Source organism: Silurus aristotelis, assembly GCF_946808225.1.
Source record: "Silurus aristotelis genome assembly, chromosome: 9".
NCBI classification, from domain to species: Eukaryota; Metazoa; Chordata; class Actinopteri; order Siluriformes; family Siluridae; genus Silurus; species Silurus aristotelis.
In genome coordinates, this window is record NC_139582.1 from 7,159,580 (window position 1) to 7,172,616 (window position 13,037).

At 37.5% G+C, this 13,037-nt stretch overlaps 1 protein-coding gene across 1 annotated transcript in view; it reads left to right on the plus strand.

The window, feature by feature from the left end:
• Positions 1-13,037, plus strand: part of itga11a (integrin, alpha 11a) — a 51,781-nt gene that overhangs the window by 26,437 nt on the left and 12,307 nt on the right. Inside the window, exons 11-20 of the mRNA XM_083549879.1 lie at positions 3,703-3,847; positions 4,771-4,919; positions 5,596-5,739; positions 7,050-7,253; positions 7,403-7,533; positions 7,989-8,155; positions 11,024-11,163; positions 12,233-12,343; positions 12,813-12,898; positions 12,994-13,037. The exon at positions 12,994-13,037 is cut by the window's right edge and continues 161 nt beyond it. Coding sequence (XP_083406005.1) covers positions 3,703-3,847; positions 4,771-4,919; positions 5,596-5,739; positions 7,050-7,253; positions 7,403-7,533; positions 7,989-8,155; positions 11,024-11,163; positions 12,233-12,343; positions 12,813-12,898; positions 12,994-13,037 — 1,321 coding nt within the window. The remainder of the gene's footprint in view (positions 1-3,702; positions 3,848-4,770; positions 4,920-5,595; positions 5,740-7,049; positions 7,254-7,402; positions 7,534-7,988; positions 8,156-11,023; positions 11,164-12,232; positions 12,344-12,812; positions 12,899-12,993) is intronic.

A 13,037-nucleotide genomic window follows, 5' to 3' on the forward strand; every position in this document is an offset into this window, starting at 1 on the left:
AAGACGTCATGGTTTGAAATCATGCATGGCACGGAAGGTTCCCCTGCTTAAACCACCATATGTCCAGGCACGTCTTAAGTTTGCCAATGACCATTTGGATGATCCAGAGGAGTCATGGGAGAAAGTCATGTGGTCAGATGCGACCAAAATAGAACTTTTGGGTCATAATTTCACTAAACGTGTTTGGAGGAAGAAGAATGATGAGTACCATCCCAAGAACACCATCCCTACTGTGAAGCATGGGGGTGGTAGCATCATGTTTTGGGGGTGTTTTTCTGCACATGGGACAGGGCAACTGAACTGTATTAAGAAGAGGATGACCGGGGCCATGTATTGCGAGATTTTGGGGAACAACCTCCTTTCCTCAGTTAGAGCATTTAAGATGGGTCGAGGCTGGGTCTTCCAACATGACAATGACCCGAAGCACACAGCCAGGATAACCAAGGAGTGGCTCTGTAAGAAGCATATCAAGGTTCTGGCGTGGCCTAGCCAGTCTCCAGACCTAAACCCAATAGAGAATCTTTGGAGGGAGCTCAAACTCCGTGTTTCTCAGCGACAGGCCAGAAACCTGACTGATCTAGAGAAGATCTGTGTGGAGGAGTGGGCCAAAATCCCTCCTGCAGTGTGTGCAAACCTGGTGAAAAACTACAGGAAACGTTTGACCTCAAACAAATGCTACTGTACCAAATATTAACATTGACTTTCTCAGGTGTTCAAATACTTATTTGCAGCTGTATCATACAAACAAATAGTTTAAAAATCATATATTGTGATTTCTGGATTTTTTTTTTTAGATTATGTCTCTCACAGAGGACATGCACCTACGATGACAATTTCAGACCCCTCCATGATTTCTAAGTGGGAGAACTTGCAAAATAGCAGTGTGTTCAAATACTTATTTTCCTCACTGTATATATATATATATACAGTGAGGAAAATAAGTATTTGAACACCCTGCTATTTTGCAAGTTCTCCCACTTAGAAATCATGGAGGGGTCTGAAATTGTCCACATGTCCAATGTGAGAGACATAATCTAAAAAAAAATATCCAGAAATCACAATGTATGATTTTTTAACTATTTATTTGTATGATACAGCTGCAAATAAGTATTTGAACACCTGAGAAAGTCAATGTTAATATTTGGTACAGTAGCCTTTGTTTGCAATTACAGAGGTTAAACGTTTCCTGTAGTTTTTCACCAGGTTTACACACAATGCAGGAGGGATTTTGGCCCACTCCTCCACACAGATCTTCTCTAAATTAGTCAGGTTTCTGGCCTGTCGCTGAGAAACACGGAGTTTGAGCTCCCTCCAAAGATTCTCTATTGGGTTTAGGTCTGGAGACTGGCTAGGCCACGCCAGAACCTTGATATGCTTCTTACAGAGCCACTCCTTGGTTATCCTGGCTGTGTGCTTCAGGTCATTGTCATGTTGGAAGACCCAGCCTCGACCCATCTTCAATGCTCTAACTGAGGGAAGGAGGTTGTTCCCCAAAATTTCGCAATACATGGTCCCGGTCATGCTCTCCTTAATACAGTGCAGTCGCCCTGTCCCATGTGCAGAAAAACACCCCCAAAGCATAATGCTACCACCCCCATGCTTCACAGTAGGGATGGTGTTCTTGGGATGGTACTCATCATTCTTCTTCCTCCAAACACGTTTAGTGGAATTATGACCCAAAAGTTCTATTTTGGTCTCATCTGACCACATGACTTTCTCCCATGACTCCTCTGGATCATCCAAATGGTCATTGGCAAACTTAAGACGTGCCTGGACATGTGCTGGTTTAAGCAGGGGAACCTTCCTTGCCATGTATGATTTCAAACCATGACGTCTTAGTGTATTACCAAAAGTAACCTTGGAAACAGTGGTCCCAGCTCTTTTCAGGTCATTGACCAGCTCCTCCCGTGTAGTTCTGGGCTGATTTCTCACCTTCCTTAGGATCATTGAGACCCCACGAGGTGAGATCTTGCATGGAGCCCCAGTCCGAGGGAGATTGACAGTCATGTTTAGCTTCTTCCATTTTCTAATTATTGCTCCAACAGTGGACCTTTGTTCACCAAGCTGCTTGGCAATTTCCCCGTAGCCCATTCCAGCCTTGTGGAGGTGTACAATTTTGTCTTTAGTGTCTTTGGACAGCTCTTTGGTCTTGGCCATGTTAGTAGTTGGATTCTTACTAATTGTATGGGGTGGACAGGTGTCTTTATGCAGCTGACGACCTCAAACAGGTGCATCTAATTTAGGATAATAAATGTAGTGGAGGTGGACATTTTAAAGGCAGACTAACAGGTCTTTGAGGGTCAGAATTCTAGCTGATAGACAGGTGTTCAAATACTTATTTGCAGCTGTATCATACAAATAAATAGTTTAAAAATCATACATTGTGATTTCTGGATTTTTTTTTTTTTTAGATTATGTCTCTCACAGTCCACAAACACCTACGATGACAATTTCAGGCCCCTCCATGATTTCTAAGTGGGAGAACTTGCAAAATAGCAGGGTGTTCAAATACTTATTTTCCTCACTGTATATATATATATATATATATATATATATATATATATATATATATATATATATATATATATATATATATATATAGGTAGTCGTCGACTTACGACCACAATTGGGACCGACAAATCGGTCGTAACATGATTTGGTCGTAAGTAGAGTAGGCTATATGTACAGTACTGTGAAATGATGCCGGAAGGTGGGACGCACTGTTGTACGCTGCGGCTAGCGGCGTAGCCGTGGCGTACGACACTCTTAACACGATTTGGTCATAAGTAGAGTAGGCTATATGTACAGTACTGTGAAATGATGCCGGAAGCTGGTAAAAAAATAAAGTTTTATATATATATATATATATATATATATATATATATATATATATATATATATATATATATATATATATATATATATATATATATATATACTGAATATAAGCAGCTCTATTTCTCTGAACTCAACAGTTCAGGTTTTATAGTCTTATATAGTTATTGTAGAAGCTCTAGCAATGTTACTGTTCACTGTTGCGTATGGTTTGCATTTAGACTTTGCATTCTTCTCAGCCATCAAATAAAAATGGCTAAACTTTTCACTACAAATTTGAATTATTTTGAATTTGCACAGTTTCCATGGCAATAGTTTTCATCACACATGCCTGACCTTTCCAGGAATTATGTCCTGGAATAAGTAGCGAAGTTAGTGGATTACTGTAATATTGATTTAGAAACTGTTCCAGTGGGTTTCGGGGTATTTGTGGTGCTTTGCTATTCACAAACCACTGGAAAAAGTGCAGTGGCTGTGCAGCCAGTTCAGCTTTACTGCTTCAGAGAATTCATGCATGGCATAGAGCAGCACAAACACTGTGAAATATGTCAGAAAAAAATTGTTTTATGACCTTCACAAGACTTTATAGTGGCAAGCAGTCATATAGCTATTGGATTCGAATTACTGTAAATAAGAATTGGACAAAGGTTAATGATTGGTCTTTTACAGTAATTATTTTTTCAGCAATTAGAGCACATATGCACTCATGAGTCATTAAAATTTGCTTTAGGACTTTAGGACCTCAGAAACAAATGCAGATGGATGCTTTTACTTATTTTTCTTTTAGAAATAATGCTCCATTGAGTGTTGAGAAAATAGAATGCATGTAGGTGGTTTTCTGAAGTCGATGTCACGGTGTGTTTGCAGGATGGGATTCTTGTTGGGGCGGTTGGAGCATACGATTGGAACGGAGCTGTGTTAAAGGAGACCCGGCATGGTAAAGTGGTTCCATCAAAGTCCTCCTATGCACAGGAGTTTCCTGAAGAGCTGAAAAACCATGGAGCTTACTTGGGTAAGGTCTTCTCTCTTCCTTTTCCTAATAAGATCACTGACTCAGCTATACAATGGACTGAATAAATTACTATTGTGGGCTATAAGGGCTTTGTGGTTAAAGTGCTAGTGATTGGAAAGTTCATATTCCATGACTGTCAGTAAGAACCATTGTTGGGCCCCGAGGCAAAGTTTCAACCACTCAGCTCTGTACGTAAATCATATTCCCCCTCAATTTTAAGCTGGTTTAGAATTTTGTTTTTTATAAGGAACCTTATATTATATAACTTGTATATCTGTCTGTCTGTCTGTCTGTCTGTCTGTCTGTCTATCTATCTATCTATCTATCTATCTATCTATCTATCTATCTATCTATCTATCTATCTATCTATCTATCTATCTATCTATCTATCTATCTATCTATCTATCTATCTATCTATTGTTTTTATTTTCAATACATTTAAACACTACTCGTTGTTTGTCACAGAATCTCATTAAAATGTGCAGAAGTTATAGAATTTCATCACAGCCCCAGCTCTGCATACAAATTCTGCCATCTTACTTGAACAACATCTATCATCACCTCTCTCTCACTCTCTAGCTCTCTTCATCTTTTTTTGCAATGCAGGCCAGTGTACCCAGTCATTATCGCAAGTGTAAAAGCCCAATCTTTTCCAGATATGTGTGTGCCAGACTGACACAGATGAGAAAATGATTACAGAGTTCTAATTGGGTTTGCAGGGACTTGGATCTATGTTCTCCTGCAGCGCTTTTCAGCTCAACAGTTTATATATTTGAGTTTAATGATTTGCTTCATACATTATTTCCCCCAAAAATTTAATTAAAGTAAAAAATAACCAACATTTCTGTACTCACTGAAACATTTTCTTTTTATGGATCTGTCCTTTTGGATTATATTGATAGTTATATTCATGATTGTTTTAGGTTACACAGTGACCTCAGTGGTGTCAGCACGCAGTGGACAGCTGTATGTTGCTGGAGCCCCGCGTTTTAACCACACAGGCAAAGTGATTGTCTTCAGCCTAAAGAACACGGGAGAGCTCACTATCCTGCATTCACTCAAGGGACATCAGGTAGGAGTTTACCTCATGGACATGAATAAGCACAAATTTATCTGAAGATTTGGAATATTTAAAGAGTATACTTAATTATTCAAATTTTTTATGTATTATTATTATTATATTCTGTTTCTTGTGTCTGTTCTGTGGCAGTTTGCAGCAATTGCTAAATTGATATACATTTTTATATCAAATTTGACTGACTTAATACTTCTATTTAACTCTTAGTTTCTACACTGTCTATCAACTAAAATTTATGTTTATATCAGGTCATTTTATTATTCATACCAGATACATAAAATTGTTCATTGGTAAAAAATAATGCATCTACATACGCACACGCATGCACATGCACACTTGTTTTTAATTTTTTTAGGGGCTATTTCCATCGAAAACCTCATTATGGATACACTGGAACCCCATAAAATGCAAAATACATGCCCAGTCACACAAACAAACACTTTAGGAATCAGATGTTGTTGTGCAATCCACTCTGAGATTGCGTAAAAATCATGTGGCATATGCATTTGCTTAATGTGTTTAAACTTCAAATATGTTTATGTGTACAAATCATTCCAAGGTCTGTCTTTTCCAAATATTAGCAAAATGTATAAATATAAAGTTTGTAGTTGGTGTATGAACATTCCTGTGGTTTCCCACATTCTAGCTCTAATCCTTTGACTATCTGTAGATTGGCTCATATTATGGCAGTGAGATTGCTGCTCTGGACCTCGATGGAGACGGAATCACAGATAACTTGCTTGTTGCTGCACCAATGTTCTTCAGCGAAGGCTGGGAAAGGGGCAAGGTGTACATCTACCGCGTTACTGAACAGGTAAACACTGAACATTGATTCCACACTGTGTACATGTGAGGAGCGCCTGAGATGGAAAACTGGATGGAAAACGTTGGGCCATTATGGTAAACATGTCATTACTCAGTATAGAATTTGTTTATTGATGAAAAACAAAAAAAAAACTGAGTCAAAACTTGAAAGTGTGTCTTTATTAGAATCCCTCGTTAATATCCTCTCATATATGAGCCAGCACAGAGACAGGCCTTTGGCACCTGCCATCTTGTGGCTCATGCCAGGAGCATACCGTGTCTTCATTAGGCTGCAAGTGCACATTGAACTCAGTAGGAAAACATTTGCTCTTTCAAGCATAATTACCTGCAGCTTGTCGAGCAAAAGAACTTCACTAATAGCTTGAAAAGGCTGGGAAGTAACTGTGGATTTGAAAGAGAGTCGCATGCTACTCTTCAGTTCAAGTATATTTCCGAAGACAGAGAAGTAAGCACGAAGCAAAGAAAGATTAGGAAAAGATATGGTTCATATTTAGTGCACTTGTCTGTGGGATATCTTTTTAAGCTTCAAAACAGATGCACAGTTGAAGACTACAGGTAAATTTGATTTCAACAGATTTTAAGCATATGTACTTTATCAGTGAACTTGCCCTTAGGTAACTAGTTTGAGATCTATTGCTGTTTTCATACAAAAAAACAGCACTCTCCATAGGCTTTACATCCTAAATATATATCAATTAAACCCCCAGAGCCTTATGTTTCTTTCCCCATCTACACTATTCATCTTGCTTACACTCCCTTCCCCCGACTACCCCATCCTTTTTAACTTCTACCTCCAAAAACAATTTACCTCATGTGCTTAGAGTCGTAGAGTAGTATATAAAACGAGAGCACTAAAGAAGGGATGCATATGGCTAATTGCACTCCCAAATACTTGGCTGACATATTGTGTTTTTGCTCTGAGGAATTGCACCATTCCTTCAATCTTTTTCCAGTTTTTAGATGACTAATTGATTTTTAAAAGCACTGTGAATATCATCTCACTGGCATCACTATACAGTAGACACACACTTAGGACAGAGACACTTAAGTAATAATACAGATGCATTTAATGGATTTGACCTTGTCAGTCTTGGTATATTAATAGTTTTTTACTCAGAGATCTCTGCATGCAGTATTGATAAATACAAGAGGGTAAGGTTTCAAGATCGTTTTTACTCTAAATGACATTTTACATGTGCATTTTTGTTTTTTATGAAGAAGTAGAAATAAAATAGTTTAAATATTTCGTCACTTACCTGTTTTACCACCTGCTTTTCAGTAATTTTTGTATGCTTCCAGCCCCGGTTCATCCTGGAGGGGGTGCTGGAGCTCAGTGATCTGAGTGAGAACGCAAGGTTTGGATCTGCCCTAGCGCCAGTCTTTGACCTAAATGGGGACTCCTTTAATGACCTTGTCATAGGAGCTCCATTAGAGGACGAGCACAGAGGAGCCATTTACATCTATAACAGCCAACGCAACAGGATAATCAGAAAGTATAAACAGGTAGGGAATAGAAACATTTGCATAGGTTTATATGAGAGCATTACCATAATGTTTCTTAAACTTTAATATTTAAATATTTTTGCTCTGCAATGTCAGGAAATCCCTGTATATTTATAAACCGTATATTTATTTCTTGTTCTCTCTTGCAGAGAATAAGTGCAGCAGAGCTTGCCTCTGGTTTGCAATATTTTGGCAGGAGTATTCATGGGAAGATGGACATGAATGGTGATGGACTGGTGGATCTGGCTGTTGGTTCTCTTGGTGCAGCTGTTCTCCTCTGGTCAGTGAATCAATGCATGGACATTTTTCATTCATCACATTGTATTGTAACTGTGGCTGATACAGTTGATGCATAACATTGCAAAAATGACCACATCGCAAGAGAATTTCACAAACCACCACAACATTCATTAAATCACAGATTTTCTGTTTTCTCATGAGTATAGAAGGTCTTGGTCTAACTGCTGCTGTAAAGTAAAACACAGTGGCTAAATGTCTAAAGTCTTTGATTTGCATCTGCTTTTTCTGATCATTTTAAAAAAATCACACTACTTTTGTGTTGTGTTTTATGTTTTCCAATTTTGTTCATTGCAGAATTTTTTGTTTACAGTGGTATATGGTGCCACTGTATAGTAAATTCCTATATATTTTTTTACAGTAGCCTAGGCAGAATAAACTGAGACCTAGATCTAGGGCAAGTCCATTTTCCTATTTTTTACTCTCTTTATTTTCCAGGTCTCGCAGTGTGATCCGCATCCATGCTGCTGTCCGATTCGAACCCAGCAAAGTCAACATCTTCAACAAAGACTGTCGGCGCGCTGGAAAGGAAGTTACCTGTATGTCGGCTATTGTTTGTCTGAATGTCACTGCCAGGACAGTCATCAAACCCACACAGGAAGTAGGTAAGTCCTCAAAGTTATTTATTCTTTTATTTATTATTATATTATCGATTACATATACAGTATAAATCCCATTGGGAAATCCGGACTGACACTAAACTAATTACTGTAGAAGGATTACAAATGTATTTATAGTATATTTTAAATAATGTATTAATCATATAGAATTTTAATTGCTAAGCAAGATTTTACTTAAAATTAATTTGACTTTATATATCAACACTCTGGCAAATTTAATAAACCTGTTCATGCAATCATCCAATCAGCCAATCATGTGAAAGGAGCACAATATATATCCATGCGGCAGTCGGTGATCTTCACAACAAATGGAATAATGGAAAATGTTATTTTAGTGACTTGAAATTTGCATAAATATGAGCAATATATAACACTTTCTAAAAGAGAAGGAAAAACAAAATTGTTTATTTTAGATTTTCAGGGTCTAAAATAGATACACTTATTGAAAATTATTGATGCATTTTGTTCCCTTTTAATGTCTTTCTTTTAATGTCACGTTTTATTGTATGACTTATATTACAGTCACCCAGATGTGTTCTTACAAAAGCTCTTCTCATGCAGCTTTTTCCATGCAGTCTGCATACTGTAAAGCTTCAATTACTTAAATAGCTCTATTTTATTGACATCTATGAGCAATCCTTTTTCATCTGTTAGTGGAGACAGTAACCTAAACAACTTCACATCTTCTCAGTTCACTTGGGGATACTAGAAAGAGTTTGCCACATTTTATGGATCAAAGAATAACAACAGAAGATAAACGGCTGATCAAAGTGTAGGCTTTTGATCATCAATGATCACTTTGTTGACTCAGGCTTTGTGTTTAAATAAAAAAAACCTGGAAACAGATTAGTTGGACTGGAGTGAAACTAGGAAAAGTAGATGATATAGCTGAAGTGTGAAATACATTTGCTTTGGAATAGCAATAAAATTAAATCTGGAGCAACATATCGTTTAGGTTAAGTGCTTTATCTGCCTTACATATTTATTATAAATGAAATATCTTGTCTGTTTATAAAATAAGGTTATGAATATGACCCACTCCCATACTGTGCGATATTTTTTAAATGTTTGTCTTTTAGATCTTGCTTTCCAGACACAGTGCTCTGTGCTCCTGTCTGTGCCAAAGCCAAGAAGTCAATTATCTTGTCTAAGCGCAGTCAGTTCCTAAGAGCGAGAAGCACAATGGGAAAGTGTGAAAACACACTTGTTCCCTCAGCGTAATGCTGAGAGTATTGCGGCGTGTTGTGACCACCCGCGGTCTGACACTGACAGTCTGATCACAAATTTCTTGCAAAATATGTGAAGGGCCAATCATATTTTTGACCTCAGGTCCTAAAGCTACATGTGGTTTGGGTTAACCACTATGACCTCTGAGTATCCCCATCCCATTCGTCATTAGTACAAGACAAAGAAATGGTCGCTGAGAGATGTCACATTTGGCCTGAAATGGACAGCTAGAGCAGTAAACATGGCAGCACATCTTGTTTAGGTTTTCCACAGATATTTTGTCTGATTCTAATTTTCTTTAAATTTCCAGAAGGGTTTGGGGTGATTTTGAGTATGGCTTTCTAGTCTGCTTTGTGTTGAGATAAACGATTCAAGATTTATCACTTTGATCACTTTAGATTTAGTGTATTATCTAGTAATACATGTCTCCTCCTTATCTGATTGCAATTTGTATCCTTGTGTCAGGAATATTTTTGTGACAGACTGCTATAGAGATATACAGAATAACAGACTAAAACAAAGTGATGGATAAAATAAAAACAACGCACAGACGCTTTTCTACTCCAATCACAATAAACTGAAGGCAGTTTTTCCATCTAGTCACTAAAGTTGGCAAAAAAACGACGCTTAATTTAGCAAATGCACAAATAGTATTTACTCCATATGCAGTAAATGTTTTTACATTGTGTGTCAGTGGAAGGTTCATTTTTATGTCTGCATGTGAGAATTTAAGACTCAGAGGTTTCAAGTCTCCTGAGTATTATTCATGCCATCTCTAGTGGCCCTTAAATCACAATTTATTATAGCCATAAAATACATTGGCATGCTCTGTGAGTTTGGTGGAGTTCATCAACTAAGCCACAGATATACCTATTGCATTTACTTATGAAGAAGCAAAACTGGAAGGTTCAAATTGTTGTTTGAGTGAAGAATATTGTTTTGATTTCTCCCTTTGTAGAAGGAGAGTCTGAAACTGTAGTATGTGGAAATAATTCAGATATTGTAGCCTGGAGATTGTTTTCACAAAGATCAGAGAAAGGATCTAAGTGTGGATCCAGTTGTAGAAGTCATGGAGCATGTGGTATGATGGGAAACTTAAAATGGGTTTGTGTGTGTGGATTAGGTATGTGCATTTATATTTTTTAGCAATAACACAGTCTATTTACTTGATTAATAAATACTGTGGCAAGGGCTGAAATACAACTTGAAATTCTTTTCTCAGGTTAAAGTAGCAAAGTATAAACCTTACAAAAGTAAAAGTTTCACAAAACAAACACAAATTTACCACATGACACACTGCATTTAATTAGCGACTTGAGAAAAGGCTATGGCTAACAAAGAATAGCTACATACTTAATTTCTTCAATGTTAGCAAGCATAATAACAAAATACAAAGAGACCAGATGATACAATACAAACTCCACTAATAGACACAATGTATGCATAGCAAATGATTAGAGTAAGATGCAGTAGGTATAATTTGTGTTCTCAAATCAGATTTGAGATGATTATTGATGTATTATTAGGATCAATTTCTAAAGCTGTTTGATGCTAAAATAATAGAGTCTAAAATATAGAAAGCACTGATCTGACAGCAAAACTGGTGCACCTTCTTCTTATCTAAAGGTCTTTGGTACAGTACTTATATCGAAGAGAAGCGTTTTAATCCTCGTGCTGTGATGGACGATCAAGACCGACAACAGCCACAAAATTTTACTCTGCACCCTGGACAAGAGAACTGTGAATATATCTCATTCTATGTAATGGTAAGCTCCTGCATCATAGTACACACTCCGAATACCATTAAAGAACTGTACACTGTATGAATTGGACACTTCAAACCCATCAATTAAAAACTGCTTCACATGTATTTACTGTATTTTTCAGGCTATAAGCCGCTACTTTTTTCCCACGTTTTGAACCCCGCTGCTTAAACAACGAAGCTGCTTATTTATGAATTTTTTCTGGGTTTTTCCAGGTTTCACAAACTTCAAGCCAAAAAACTGAGCCCCATAACATTAGACCAATGAAATTTTCAAACGGAAACGAAAAAACGCACCTCACCTGTGTTCTGAGCTACACGGCATCGGGAGAAAAAAAGGTTTTTTTTTTAAACGTACAACGCTGCCAAAAGTTAAACTCTCAAGAGAAATAGTTGTGAAAGGAAGGAGGAAGACAGTGAACAATGACTTTCTTGGTAGGCTACTGTTTAGATACAAGCCGTTGTAGCGCGTTGAGTCTGGGTCATTCGAGAGCTCACTAACTCCAGTTGCAACAGAAATCAAATAAAACAATGTAAAACAGACAGGTTTACAAAACTCTTGCTTTTTTATTTTTCTTGGAAACAGTGTTATGGGTTAGTCAAAGAAACTTAGAAATGAGCATCAGAAAATAATAAGGACATATTCCTCGGTCTTGCACACATGCAGTAATACCGGAAACATATGGCGGCAGGCTGTTTCCAATATACCGCTCTGCTGTTAAAGGAGCCACAACATATTTCACTTGTTACACCGTGTAAGAGACACTGTCTTTTGTTAAAGCCTGCGTAAAGTTCATTAGTTTCAGTGTAGACCTGCGGCTTATTTCTGTTTAAAATAAAAATCTTTGTCAAATTCAGTGGGTGCGGCTTATATATCGGTGAACTATATAGTCCGGAAATTACGGTACTTTAACTGTTCATTCTCCTGTTCAACCATATATTAATGCACTGTGCACTTTACAATCAAGACTTGGTATGGTGTCATGGAGACTGGTGGAGACCAAAAGTCTGTAAAAAAGAAAAAACAGCTGCTGTGTTTTTGAGTCATATTGTTTCTTTTTTTTCTAATAAAGGAAACAACAGACTATGCCAGACCCATTATATTCACAGTAGAAACAGGTCTACAGGATCCAGACAATGGTCCCATGCTAGATGATACCTGGCCAACTACTGTCAAAACCCAGGTTTGTCCCAAATCTATCTGTCTGTCTGTCTGTCTGTCTGTCTGTCTGTCTGTCTGTCTGTCTGTCTGTCTGTCTGTCTGTCTGTCCTACATATTCAAAACTAGTGAGCTAATACATGGGTTCCATGTATTTAAAGTAGTTACCTTACCTTAGTGGATCTTTTCACATTAAGACTTTATTTTACTTTGTTACTTTATTTCTTGTATAGACTGAAGAAGACTAAACAACTGAAGATCATTGCTTCTTTGCTAACATCTGCACCATGATGTAATATAAAATCAAAAGAAAGTTTATTTAAAAATGGGCAAACTGAAAATTAAAGTACAGAGTGTGTTGAAAATGTACAGTATTTTTGGCATGAGTAAATAAGAGTCTTCACTCAGACCCTTAAGCAGAAGTCTGGACACATTGCCTGGTCCTATGATTATTGCGATCCATGAACCACTGCATTTGTGTTTTTTCTAAACAGCTTCCTTTTTGGAACGGTTGTGATGAAGATGATCACTGTGTTCCAGATTTGGTGATACAATCACAGACTGACCTGGTCAGCCGCAAGTATGAACACATTCTCCCTTCCCACATAACCACAGAAATACAAAACATACCATTTCCAAAAATGTACTCAGACTCCGTCTTTTTTTCTATATTAGGCAGTTTTGTGGACAGGTATTTCGAGTGAGCAGTGCTCTGTGTC